General features: G+C 37.8%; 1 protein-coding gene across 4 annotated transcripts in view; it reads left to right on the top strand.

Annotated features, from left to right (window-relative positions):
• KIDINS220 (kinase D interacting substrate 220) overlaps positions 1 to 14,933 on the top strand; it is a 71,196-nt gene that overhangs the window by 31,080 nt on the left and 25,183 nt on the right. For all 4 annotated transcript variants that reach the window (XM_084513618.1, XM_084513617.1, XM_084513616.1 and 1 more), the window contains exon 22: positions 1,131 to 1,293. In XM_084513618.1, coding sequence (XP_084369744.1) covers positions 1,131 to 1,293 — 163 coding nt within the window. The remainder of the gene's footprint in view (positions 1 to 1,130; positions 1,294 to 14,933) is intronic.

The following is a 14,933-nucleotide window of genomic DNA, read 5'->3' as shown; positions in this document are numbered from 1 at the left end:
CTAGGAAGACTATGATCCAATTCTACCCTACCTACCTTATACTAGCAGTAAAAGATTATATTAAATGACCTGTCTTATTATAAAAACACTTAATGCTTAAATAATCTCTTAAATTTCTAATGAGAGCAGAATCATTTGAGGGAGAATTTCTGTAATAAAACTATAACAGGTGTGAAAATACTGCAGTTCTCTGCATGGATATTAAGCATGGGTTCAACAGATTCAGCATTAAGTTCAATATCGGGTGATTGTAGCTGTATTGCCTGTGCTGGCTACAGGTCAGAAATCACTGTGTCACTACTGGATGGCACATAGCTGGAGCTGATAAACCTGCTGCAGCTATTGCAGGTCTCATACAGGGTGTTTGCTTTACCAGTGTGTGCACAGAGTAATGATCCAAGCCAAACTTGAATTGATTCTCGCTGATTTATTTAGCTGCAGAAACCTGCTACAGCAATAACAGTGCTGCATCCAGTGTCCAATTTAAAATTGCATTCGAGAGAACAAAATTTCCTGATTGGTCTGATGTAGAATTGAGGTGATCATCTCAGTGGGAAGTATGACACAAAGACACGGTTGTATGTCTGTGAGCTGAGCTTCAGCTCTGTCCAACCAGCTTGTGTAACACAGAGTTGCTGGCTGTCTCTGAAGTTGCATTCCCAGTGTTTGCATTGTTCACAGAAATTGCCTTAATATCTCAATTATATTATTATATCTCAATTACATTATTATAATTGAGATATTAAGATAATAACATGATTGAGATATTGTCGTAATATCTCAATCATAATAATGTAATCTTAATATCTCAATTCATGCACAATTTCTCTGAAATATCCCTACAGTCAGGTTATAAAGAATTGAATGTAACTGCTGTTCTAAAATAAGTAAACAAAACAAACAAACAAAAGAAAAACACAAAAAAAAAACCTGTGGCTTGTTTTCTGTTCCATTAATTTAATGCTAATATAATTGATAAAAGAATGTTAATGGCTCGTTTTTTTTTTCCTGTTGATTTTTATATCTAGTGATGATTTATATGTGAAAGCAGACCTTTCAAAAGGGAAAGTGGTTTAAAAAAACAAAAAACAAACCTTCCTGTGTTTTTTCTTGCTTTCTTGTTGTATTAGGTCGCTTATTGAGAGCTAATCAGATCACGTTCAATTGGGATAGGCTGGCCAGTTGGATCAATCTCACAGAGCAGTGGCCTTACAGAACATCATGGCTCATACTGCATCTTGAAGAGACTGAAGGTGTTCCAGATCAGCTGACTTTGAAAACCATATATGAGAGGTGGGTGTTATTCTGATAATAGTATGCACTTTCAATTATTAAAAGAACCATTACTAATGATGATTGGAATAGCATGGCTTTCCAACAGCTACCAAGTTGTAATCTAGAATTTGTACTTACACTCTTCTGTTAACGTTGGCAACTTTTAAAATTACTTTCATCCGTATTTAATTCAACATGTAAGGATGTATGCTTTATATTAAAAGCAAAGAAAAATATACTGGAATTCTTTTACGGATAGCTGGCTGTGCTTCTCTTTCATGATACAATTTTCATCTTTGCCATGGTCAGGACAGAAGTCCTTTCTAGTTAGAAATCAGAATCTGAACTGAGCTCTACAAGCTGCCTTCAATGGCAAAGATCTCTGGAGTTTCAGTGCTAAGCATGCTTGAGGATATAGCAGTACCTTTTGCTGCAGCTAAGAAATATGAGGGTGAAACATGGCTTTCTTTCTTGGTTGCTGATAGGATTTGCTGTCTGGGAGAGCTGTCTAGGTGTTGCAGCTGAGAGGAAGTGGTCCCTGTGTTGCCAGTGAATGTGCCTCTCTAGAACCTGGCTTCTTCTAAGAAAGGAAATGTGAATTGTGACAAATGACTTGGTGACAGGAGGAGGAATAAAAAGAGATAACGGGGCTGGGAGTTAGGCCCTTTGGGGCCAGGGGTGGAAACAGAATCAGAGTCAAACAGAATCAAAGTCAGCAAAGGGAAGTAGAATTTGACTTGACTTTTTTAAGAAATATTTGAGATGAGATGAAACAGCTGAGGTAAAGAGGAAAGACTGGGGCTGACTAAAGAAGTTGCCAGAAAATCTGGAGACTTTTCTGTCCAAGTTTATTCTCCTTTGTATTTGTTCCATGGACATTGCAAATTCTAGCAAGGTGCTTAGAGCCAAGGAATGGGAGATGAATTTAATGAGGGTCTGGGTTGGGATAGAAATGGTTGAAGCATTGTGAGAATGGGACTAGAATTGATTGGGAAAGAAGGCTGGGATGGTTTCTGTTGGGAAGTGCAGTCAAGGGACACAGAAGGTGTCCCTTGAGAGAAACAAGGGGGGGAACTGGGCATGATAAGGCTGAGGACTGAAGATTGATAAAGACATGTAGTAGACTGGAGTGGCTTCAGGTTGAAGGTGTTGGTGATGAAATATCAAACTTAAAATCATCAGTCTTATAAACAAACAAACCCACTTTCCTCTATAGAATGAATCCACAGTTCCTAGATCTTGCGTTTTCTCTGTGAGTGTAAGTTACTTGTAAAAATGTACTGATTAAAATATGGTGTTCATAAGGCTAGTGTCAGAACTATTCATGTGATCCAGGTGAGTACAATAATTCAGAATCCCTCTCCTCTAATACTTTACAGTACCCCTGCTGTAGATATTTCTAACTTTACCTTTATTTAGGTTTTCTGTATGGCATGTTTTATAATTCTATATTTTCATTGTTTATCCAACTACCCTTTCTTACTGAACTGCAGACTGCATCCTTGGTTGACTGATTAAAAGCAATAAGAGCAGTCAAGTTCACTGTCATTGCTTTTTAGCTATCAGAATCATGTCTGGGGCTGAGTGAACGATGTAGTTTCAAACACAGTTCCCTCCCCCTGCCCCTGATAATCTTTAGTTCCAGACGAGTCAGTATGAGAGAAATCCACAGGACTACAGATAAGGCCTTGGTATCAGGTGTTTTGTCTTCAAAACTATGGAAAACAGGAAAACCTCAATTGTCTTTTCTTTTAAAAGGTTATTAAGCCATTTTAGGGCTGAACAAACAGGTGGTTTCTTACTGAAGAAGAAATAAGGTCTGTGCCACTATTTCTGAAGGATCCTAATGCTGTATCTAAACAAAAACTTTTTTATGGATACAGATTATTTTCTATGTTCCCTATTGCCATTCATTGCTTAACAGTAGAGGGTAATCAGCATTGTCAAGTAGTTATGTGCTGGAGGTTTTGGAATGATTTTTCTAATCCCATGCAATTTAGTCTCTGTGCAATCCCATTTGTACTGGTACAGAGTAAGAATCTCCCATGTTTACCCTGAAATAAATATGTAAGCACTCCCTTTTCAGTAATGCCAAATCCCAGTTATTTCTGTATGTTTCTTCACCCTACTGACAAGTTGTATACAGTTGCTTAACTCTCTTGCTTGGGACCTTAATCCTTTCATCATATTGGATTCTCCTGTAGTGATACCTCTTGTACTTAATATGTTGGGACATTGTCAATCTTCTGCTATGTACAATAATGCTCTTTTTTCACCAGAGAGCCTTTGCATACTATCAACAAAGGTATACCTGGAATTAGTTTGTGGGACTCATCACTGCATTCTGATTATTAACAACAGCAGTAATAAATCACTTCGGAGTGATCAAAGTCCACTGCTGTCTTCAAGACACACTGATGTATGTATGGTTTCTGATGAGCCAAAGGAAGTATTAGAGAGCTGAATTATTCTCAAAACCAGGTAGTACAAGTCATTCCAATACAAACAAATGTCAAATCTGTGATGAACCACCCTGAGGAGAAGGAAACGACAGTCATGGCTGAATGTGAAGGACTTACTCAGGCTCTGGATTGTTTGTTGTTAGTAGAGATGCTTGAATGGCTGGTACTCGCTGCCAACTGGAGTGTGTCAGGATTCATTAGTTCAGGTGTGGAGGAGATGTGTGAGTCTTGTGCTGTTTTGCCTCTTGCTACGTAGGTTGTGTTTGGAAGTAGTATAGCCACTGGAGTAGCTTGCCAATTCGTTATATAGGCATTAATAAGTTTATAAATCCATTTATAGTGTACAAAGGATCTGTAATGTGAAGAACACTGTACTGCATAGTGCAAAAAATACCAACAGGACAGTTTGATATGGAAATAATAAAAATTACAAGGAAGGTGACTATTTTTAACCAATAAAAAAAAATAACATTGCTACATACTCAGGAAGAGAGTCGATGTCTCTCTCACCCACTTCTGTTGAACCTATGTGAGGAACTAAATATACAACTCTCCTGATGTAGCGATAAAGCTGAGGTCTCATCTGTCTGATGACTTGGATGATTATATTTACCATATGCTGAGTACGAAAAGGTCTATGAACTCTTCTCCAGGATTATCTGATGCTCTAAAAATTGTTTTATCCAAAATAATCCTTTTTATGTCACTGCTGTTCTTTATCTACAACTGTTTGAAATAGTTTGGCTTGAATATCTGCTTCTGTATCAGTTTAAAATGGGGTATTTACTTTAGCTCCTCTTTTAGAACTTCAGTTTCTGTTTCCCTAGGTTTTCTAGTTCATAAAAACAGCTTTCCCATTTGGAGTCTCGTGAATAGATACCAATTTTGATACTTTTATAATTTCTGCTCCTGATCTGTGTTCTTATTACTACTTCTCTGGCTTTTATCTTGGAAGGATTTTTGAAAAGATTTCAGTACTTTAGAACAGGATCAAGAATACATGTATAACTTTCCTAGTGATGCATAGCTTGTGTTAGAGTACTTCTTGTTGTGATGCTGCAAATTCTTTGGTTTTGATGCATTTCTTAATCCTGAGTATGTGAGGAGAGGGCTCTGCTTGGACGCCTCCTTTTGAGGATGGCAATTTTGGAGGTTCTGTTAAACCTGTAGGAGTTTTCAGCATTTGATCGCTTTCCTCCATATGAGGAAAATGCTTTAATATTATAGTCGCTTTTCCAACTTTAAAAGTTTGTGTTACAGAGTTTGAGCCACAAGGATTCCCTTACAGAGCTCTTCCTCTGAGCTGCAGATGGTGTGGGGCAGGAGGCTAACCCGACGGATAGATCTGCTGTAGGTACCCACAACTGAAGAGTTGCAGCAGATATCTTGTGCCTGCGCTGAGGGTATGACAAATGGTAATAACATCTTGTTTTACTGCTGCATTGGAGGCAGGTTACAGGCAGCTTTTCACTGTGCAATGCAGTCAGTGCTGTAGGGAGTGTGATGCTGTGGGGCTGTGCCGGCAGGTGGCACTAGAAGAATACCTGTCTGCCCCATGCAGCGCTCACAGCTTCTTGTTCGTCTGAGGGTTGTCAGTGTTCATATTTAAAATTAGTGATCTTCTTCGCTGGATGGTTTTGTTTTTCAGTACTATTTCAGAGAATAAGCGATGCTTTCACAGCATATAAAAAATAAAGGAAAAGGATCCAAACGGTCATCAAGGATTAAGAAATGAAAGAATAAAATCAGTGCACAGAGGGGAATTAACTGCAAATAAAATACATGATTTTTAATGATTATATGCTATTTTTCCACAGAGGAATCCTGTCTTGTAACATCCAGAATTTAATTTGGTAAACTGTAGACAGGTATGTAGCAAAGGGAAGGGACGTTTTCTGTCACATCTTGCTGCTTTCTCTTGTAGTTCAGTGGAACAGGAAAGCTAAAGTAAGATAACTGAAAACTGTTCTAGAGCTATGTGGCGGAATTTGTGTGATGCTGGACTAGTCACTTCTGTTGTACCTTTCACTTGGATGGTATTTGTACCTCTGGGAGATGGCATACAGCTTATGATTCTGTAGGCTGATGTTAGAGAGTGCTGAGTATTCAGAGCTGTGTCTGAAGCTAGTGGGAGCTCTGCTTTCAGTAGCTGAAGTGCTCTGGAAGAAAAAATGAGTATCAAATTGATTGCTAAATAAAAATATCTATATGTCTTTGTTTCCGTCAAAAAAAAAAAAAGCTAACTACTAAATTATCATAAAGGATTGCTGCAGAAAATAAATTTGCTAGTGCTTTTTCTATATATACTGGTAAATATGGAAGACTATTGATGAGTATGAAAACAGTTCTTCAGGAGTCATATATTTCCTGTTTCATACTACTGGGATACAATACAATAGGATGGGAGATCCTATTGAATATTGCATGGGCAAGTTGTATAAAACAAAGCAAAACAAAAACTAAGAAAATAAGGCTTCAATTTGCAACACAGGCACACCTCTGTGGACAGTCTTTGTGGACTGGAGTCACTTAGTTCTCCCTTAGTAAGAGGTAGAGGTACTGTGTTGTAATTTTCCTTTGTTAGAGAATAACAAGTACGTGTTTTGTAATTGTGTCCAATCTTGAAAATAAAAATGTTCAGTCTGTTGAATTTCAGTCCAGATTCTGCAGAAAAATATCTTTAATCTTCTTACTGCCTTAAACTGACTTGTTGTGTGGTCTCATTTCTATCCTCTTACTCTCCAGCCATTGTTGGTCTGGATCTTTATGTTCAGCTTTGCAGTTGGTATGCTAAATAGCACCAGTATTTGCTCTCTTGGGTTTATCTGTTGCCTTTTCAAGTAATCTTCCACCAACAGGTTTTTCATGCAGTCTCTTTCCTTGTCAAGTTAAGGTCCCATTTTGATTTCTCATCTGGTGTATTCTCCTTTCCCTTTAGTGTTTAGGTTATTCTGTGGTCATTAGCCACATATTTTTCCTGGTCTGGTTTCATTGTTTTTACCATTTTATTTATAACTGCAATACACAGTTAATATTTCTCTGCATTTACGTTGTGCTGAGTTCTCTTCAGTGTTGCTGTGAAGAGTCTCCCTAATGTCAGTTCTGTGGCGAAATGGCACGTATAAGTTGCAGAAAAAAATGTTTTAAAACCCTGAGGTGTAATAAAATACTTGGGCATTCTGTAAATGAAGTTGTCAGAGAATTAAGTTGTCAGATTAAAGCAAGTTTCTGTTGAATGTTTGCAACTGATACATCTCAGACTTGTAAACTGGCCAACCATGGGAATGTGCTCTCATTTGAAGACCACATAAAATATCCATGACACCAGAATGAATATGAGTGCCAGGTCTAAATAGAGGATATACTGGGAAAAGCCACAGTGGCTTTTGTAGAGAAGATACTGACTCTTTTGAGAATTCAGATTTCAAAAAAATGCATGTAAAAAATGTGATGTAATGTTTGGAAATTTTTGAAGTTTTAACCAAGATCCTGATCTAAGAGTATTTAGAATCATAGAATCATTAAGGTTGGAAAAGACATCCAAGATCATCTGGTCCAACCATCCCCCTGCCACCAATATCACCTGCTACACCATGTTTCTAGTGCATTTTCATATATTAAAATGTAGGGTAATAGCAGGCAAGATCGAGGAAAGCAGAAGAGGGAAGCAAAACATAGAAGAATGATGAGAATCTTGCAGGTAAGGTTAGGAAGATAGTACTTGAGCTCTTTGATATACCTATAAATTCTTGGACAGAGGGAGAAAATACAACGTGGAGATAAAATCAGGACAACTGTTTTTGTGGAGGGTTGTGAAAGTAGCTATGAGCAAATTGCAGATGCAAGTCATTGTGGTTATATGTATCATAACATAGCAGGGAAAATGATCTCATCTGTAATCCTGCTAACGTAGTAATGGGCTGTAAATCTGCACCTAGGAAAGGAATTCACAAATCCGTTGCTGATGATTCTCTGAAAAAATATGTTCAGTGCTCAGCAACAGTCAGAAAAGGAAATTGTAGGAATTATTAGCAAAGAAATAAAAGGAAGCTATTTTATTAAACAAATCTGTTATGTATCTAAATTCTGAATGCTGGGACTCCAGTCACTGCATTTCAAAAAGGATGTACTAAAGTAGAAGAGATATTAGAGGATGAAAAGAGCCCTAGTTTCACTTCATGTTTTTCTGTGAATGTCATCACTGTCCTACTTCCTATGCTACGAGGAATCCTAGTTTTGCTTTTTCTTGAAAAGAATGTTTTCTTTTTTTTGTTTTGGATTCTCATGTTTTCCTCAAGTCTGAGCCAGCTGAGTCATTTCTTTTCTATAGAGACCTTAGTTAATCATTTCAGTTTGAGCCTCAGAGCCATCTTATGTTGTTTCTTGATATTTTCTACTGTTTTAGGCTATAGAAAGCAGTGTTTTGGTATTGATACCATGTCAGTTTAATCTCGATGATTGGGAGGGAATATCTTCTTTTCCTCATAAAGTTTACTCAGCGAATGAGATGGTCTGTGTAATATCTAAACATCTTTTCATGTCCTCACCACGGCAGGGACTGAAATCTGTTGTGCTTTGTCTGTTGGAGTATGTTCCTAGAAGTCACTAAACTGATTTTATAACCATCTTGCCAGTAGGCACTTGTCCTTTTGAACTCTGCACTTGTTAATAAGGGAGGCAGCATTTGTGAGCTACCCAGTTCTCTTCTAGATGTGGTGGCTTTAGCAGCCTTGTCACTTTTTAAGGCTGCTTGCGGCTCGGCTGACTTTGCTGATTAAAGTCTGTTCCAAGTACTAAGATTTACACAGTTGTAATAAGGTAAGGTTTACACAGGCATGTATATGCTCTTTGAGTTCAAGAGTGCAATTCAGAAAATGATTAAACAAGCTTGTAAACACTTGAAAAACTGTAGATGTCTATGTCTAAATTTTTACTCCAGAAGATCCTGCAGCATCTACAGTTATGCCAGTGTGAATGGCCAGAACTGCTAATGAGAGGCCTAAGTTGAGTTGTGCGATGTTTTCTTTCCATCTAAAGCCTATTTGGGATCCTTGAGAGTCAGTAGCTGATGCCCTTAAAAACTGAGCACAAATGAGTAAGTATCTTGAAGATTTTTACAACAGGAGGAAAAGATTAAATTCAGCATACAACACAGCAGCTAAGGCTAATTTAATTCAAAAATGCATGCGGAAGGGGAGGAGTGGCAATGACTTTTATATAACGTTCTGTGTTTAAAGCAGTTACACCAGGTGCTGGGGCAGGCTTTATCACCAGTCACAGAAACCTTCAGATCCTGGTAAACATGAAGAGCTGCCCAGGCAGGTCTGGACACTACAGTGGAGTAAAGTGCCAATTGTCCTTCGAAAGCAAAATGGCAGAGAACAGACTGCGGCGTACCAGGATGATTTAATGACCTCTTTGCTGTGAAGGGCCCCTTGGGGTAGGAAGAAAAAAGTCAGTGTGAAGTTGATGTTAGTCTGTAAGAATTTCCTCCTGGTCATGTCTGGATATCACTGGGGATGGAACATTGACTCAAAAATTTGATAGATCCGTGGTATTTTCCTCTTTCTCATGCAGATGGGCTCTAGGTGACTTATCTTTCTGAATATAATTCTAGCCATTACATGGTGAAACAGTAAGAAATAAAACTGAAAACTGGTGTCTAGGGAGGATGTCCTAAGGGAGACCATGACTCACAGTGTTAGTGCTTGAAGAAGCGTCCTTGTCCCCAGAACTGTACTTACATTTTGTTTAATGACACAGAATTGAGGTATTCACGCAACCTTCTGCTCAAGCCTTTCCTACCGACTGGTTTTGATCTTGCTCCGCTTGTCATGGGGGTTGTCATGAGGGACATCTTAACTGTCACTCTTCTCCCAGGCTTTGCTGAAACCGAGGTACTAAGCTTTGTGAGGATGTTGGCAAGTTGTAGCTGGTCCCTGAATTTCTGTGACATGCCTATTCTTACACTCGTTACGTTCAGAATATTAGAACATGATAGCTTGGCTCAAGATAGAAGAAACTCTCACAAACCATCTGTTCAGATTAGGAGCTCCACCCTTTACTTAATTTCCTTGAAAACACGCTTCTTGGAAGCTAAAGAAAACTATGGAAAGCAAGAATCTGAAGTCTTTGAGTTTGAAAAATGATATATGTCTTCCAGGATGAGAAAATGGTTGTGCTTTCCTCAGTGCTGTAAGTTGCCATTATTTTAAACTTAACATAAAATTCATAAATCAGTCTGGCTGAATTTAACCTCTGCAGTGTTTGCACATACATAGGCATGCCTGCCTATGGTGGATGGCAAATCAACGTGCCAAAGCAGAACACACCAAATTTAGAAGAGTAACGTAATAGCTTTACTTCATTCAGGATTCTTTTTGTCTGCAGGACTAAAGGATCTAAGCCAGCCATAGCTTGCTCACTGCTTTTTTTTAATGGTTTTACAACTGTTGTACCATTCTAAGGAATAATTTGTAGAAGACATCTTCACTGACTGATACATAAGTCATGGAAAGCATTGGCATTTCTTGACTTCTTCAGTTCTACATACTGTCTTTCCAGTTTCAGTATGGGTGTAAGATTTTGGTTGCCTTTTTTTTTCCCATCTCTTTTTATTGAAGTTACCCCTTTTTGGAAGTAGCCGTAGAAACAGTTACCTCTACTAATGGCAACCAGAGGAGAACTTACGCTCTTGGTACTAGACAGTCACTGGACAACTCATCTTTTTTCCCCTCCCCAGGTTAAATTGGTAAAGGCTAATTTAGAAGCAAATTTAACAACGGTTGATTATTGTGGATTTGCAATTCTATCGGGTGGTTTCATGGGTGCCATATTTTACTGATAAGTTCAAATCTTTTGTATGATAAGCCCGTGTGAACTAAATCAGGAAGTGACTTGGGTTAAAGCATTGCTCTTTTACCTGTATTTGAATATTGGTACTTTGTTTACTATTTCAATTCAAGGAAATGTGTTTACAGTATACTAAAAATACCACCAAGACATAAATGAAATCAATTTCTTTAATAAAATAATTTCATATCATTAAAAACAAAACCAAAAAAAAAAAGAAAATAGTATTCAGTAGCACTAGTAGTAAAATTTATTTTTCCACATATAAAGGCTCATTTATTTTTATAGCAATTTGATGACACATCTGCTTGCTTTATTCAGCTGAAAAGAAAATGTTGGTTCTTGGTGTTTTGTAAAATTGCTTTGTTAAATTATTTTCGAAATCGTTCAACTTTTAACAAATGACATTTGATACTAACATTGGAAAGCAATTTCAGCTAATTAAGTAGATCCTTCTGTAAACCATTGGAACATTAAGATGACAAACTGTTCATTCAGGATTATTTTAATTGGTACAATTATTGTAATTTTGTTGCAATTATGTGTTGAGCTAAAAGCTTTTGTCTAAATCATTTGAGTTTTTTTTTGTTAATATACATAAGTAAGAAACGGAGTAAAATAAAAACTGAAGATAAGCATTATCTGTCTACTTTTCCATTACAGTGCTTTAGACAAGTATCTACTAAATTATTCTTCTAAAAAGTATGCTAGATGTTTTCTGCAAATTTCTAGCAATTAAAAATGAGCAAGATCACTTGAAATGTAACTTTTCTAGAAGGTTATTATGTTAATTCCAGTTTTGACACTGTTTAAATACCTTTAATAAAAAGGGCAAAATTAACTTTTGAGTGATTTGCAACTTCTCTAAAATCTATTGTTGTATTAATTTCAGAAGTGTAGCTCTTCAGTGATTACAGAAACCAAAGGTACCACGTTCATCGCTCTGCCCTTAATGTTCTGGGCAATAATCATTTGCCCAGGCCAGATTTAAATAAATCACTTATTATTCTTGTAGACCTCACAGCGTGGCATTACTTCTAAATATTTAACCTGCATTTTGATTTTTTTCTTAGTTTCCTTGTATTGTCCCATACTTATTATGTAGGGCACATAGCCGTGTTTCTCATTATGCTAATAGTGTGGTCTCAATATTAATAGAAAACATACCAGCTGAGTACTAGATCATCATTTCCTAGGCTGTATCCTAAACAGACCTGTGTGAGGCATGACATAACAGAAGTAAAGAGTACCAGAGGGCATGACAAGTAAGCAGGGAGTTCAGATGAAAAGATGATAGGGAGAGAAAAGGAGTGGAGGAAAAGCTGATCAGAACAAGACAGGGAGTTCTCCAAAGCTCTTTTACCTTTTATTGTTACCTTTTGTAATGGAATCATAGAACGGTTTGAGTTGTAAGGTACTTTAAAGATCATCTAATTCCACCTCTGCCATGGGCAGGAACACTTTCCACTTGACCAAGTTGCCCAAAGCCCTATTACTCCTTGTCCTATCACTCCACTCCCTGGCAAAGAGTCCCTCCCCAGCTTTCCTGTAGCTCCCTTTAGGTAGTGGAAGGCCACTGTAAGGTCTCCCTGGAGCCTTCTCTTCTCCAGGCTGAACAGCCCCAACTCCCTCAGCCTGGCTTCACAGGAGAGGTGCTCCAGCCAGCACTCTGATCATCCTCATGACCCTCCTCTGGACTCACTTTAATATGCCCATATCCTTCTCGTGCTGAGGGCCAAGAGCTGAAAGCAATACTCCAGGTGGGGTCTCATGACAGCAGAGTAGAGAGGCAGAAACATCTTCCTTAACCTGCTGGCCAGGCTTTTTTTGATGTAGCCCAGGGTACAGTTGGCTTTCTTGGCTGCAAGGGCGCATTGCCAGCTTATGTTGAGGTTCTCATCAACCAACATGCCCAGGTCCTTCTCCTCAGGGCTGCTGTCCATCCTACACCCAGCCTATATTTTTGCTTATTATTCTGAATTAATTTCCAAATAATTCTTTAAATGCTTACAGAATAGTTTTAGTGTGCAGTAATGACATATCTCTCTCCCAACAAAATAAAACAAACAAAAGACTTATGTGTATTTCCAATCCCTGTAAACTCTACTGAGTGATACTAATTTAGGGCAGGACACAGAAGCCTTAATTTTAGCAACACAATAAATGGTTTAATTCATGAGGCTTGTATAATTTGGGGGGAGTCGAAGTTGGGAAATAAAATTGGAAATAATACTGCTTTGTGCCTGCTGAACATACTTGTCAAAGTGAGAATATTTATTCAAAAACTCAATAGTATGGGAAAGCATTGTGGGGTAAGATGATAAGCTGTAAATGCATCCTTTAGCTATACACAGCTAGTGGCCCTTATCAGTAGGTCAATTCTGTGATAGGAAGCTGCTTCAGAAGGACAATAACTGGAACAGCTCAGGTAATCCAAAGGCTGCATGAAGGAAGTAAAATGTCTTTGGTCCTAGTTAACTTGAATGTTACTAACCTATTGAAGTTTGTGTAGCATAGTGATTGTACCTTTTTGTCTTCCAATTTTGGATGGTATTTGGAACAGATTCGTAGGTTGGTCTCCTTCTTTCTCTGAGAAGTGGAACTTGTGCTTCTGTGAGTGAGGTATTTGCTCTGGGCTTCTGGAAGAGGACTGACCGAATGTTCTTTTGCCCAATTCTGAAGTTAAACTGTATGCTATGATGTAGCCCCAGAGAAGAATCCTGTACCGGAGGCTAGGATGACCCATGGCAATTTCTAATCCTATAGCACTTGCAAATACTTGATGAAATGCTTAAGTCTTACAGCTTGAAGGTATTGCAAGAAAGCATCCCTGCATAAAGCCATAAAGTAGCTTTGTAACTGATTTTCTTAGGAGCAAATGCTGAAAGCAGTATCCTCATATTTCACTCATGTGAATGATCTGGTGGGACTTCTCCGTGAGACATAACTGTTTTTTTTGTTTACAGAGCAGTTTTGAGCAGTCTTGAATTCTTCTTTGCTACTCCATTTTGCTGCTTTTATGTGTAATAAATATATTGATTTAAAAAAATAATCTTTTGTCTTTAATTCAAATGAGCACTGTGAAGTTGTGAATGAATTCAGGCTTTTGTAGCTGTATTAACACTTTAAAGATAAAGAAATATTGTGGAAAGTTGAATTAAAATCAGACCTTTGTAATATGGCTCAGTGGTGGAGCATGATATTGAGTATGGCAGATTAACAGATCAATAAATATCAGCCTTATAAGGATCAAAATGCTTTTTCTTTCTCAAGTGATCAAAACCAGAGCGCTTAGAAGAGGTGCTTCATCTGCTGTTACTTGGATGGGTTACTTAGTTTTGCAAAGAAAGCTTTCCTGAATACCTATGGTAATAGGAGTTTTTAAATAGCTATTGCATCTGTTCAGTGAAGTCTCTGTACTACTTAATATGCACTGAGGGGTTTATAATTTTTGTCTCGATAGCTGTGTCGAACTTAAAGCTTTTCTGCCTTTATTAAAATAAAGCATTGATTCCCTTTTAGTGTTGAGTGCATGATGACTTTTTTTTTATTCCTGTTCTTACACAAGTGTGTATGTGAACAAATGTTCTCTTTCAACGTCCAAACTATCTGTTGCAGTTAGAAAAAAAAATACTTGCAGCTCTATTCTTAATACAATGTTAGTACTGTAGATGTTATGGAGTGTTTTGTGTGAGAGCTTTTAGTCCAGAAGAAATACACCCCTGTGACAGCAGATACCATCGCTTTTCTGAGCAGATCTGAGAAGAATAGGATAAATAACTTCTTCAGAGCAAAGCATTATATTTGTAGTATCAGTTTATTAGATATTAAGAGATCAGATATCTAATTATCAGGTTGTTAACCATAAAATTTTTATCTTGCATTCCAGAGTGATCCAAATCTTCAAGGTTTATTCTTAGCATCAGACCTATAGGGGAAAAAATGTCTGTGTCATTTTGAAAGAGAAATAATTTCATTGTTTTAAGCTTTGTCTTAAACTGTGTTGAGAGAAAAACTTAAAAGGCACATAATAAATAAAACATGACATGCCTTCTTGCTTGTGCCTTCTGTTTCTCTGCCGCTTAATATTTTTAATTAATTAGGTGTGTTGCTTTTTATGGAGTGCAAAAGTTAAATGACTCTTATTTGCCTGGTTACTTGCTGCCGTAAAAAGCTGAGGAAAAAACGTTCAGGTGTGTGAAGAGGAACTTGTAGGATGCCTTTGTATTCACCTTCAGGCAGGATGTTGTCCTCACAGGCAAGGGGTGCAGTCTTGTGGTACCCAAACAGGAGGAAAAGCGTGTGTTCCCTTACTGTGACCAGGGACAGCAACAGTCCAGTGAT

This window comes from Aythya ferina (genome assembly GCF_964211825.1).
Source record: "Aythya ferina genome assembly, chromosome: 3".
Lineage (NCBI taxonomy): Eukaryota > Metazoa > Chordata > Aves > Anseriformes > Anatidae > Aythya > Aythya ferina.
Note: the sequence above shows the minus strand (reverse complement) of the source record. Positions and strands in the feature narration are given on the sequence as shown.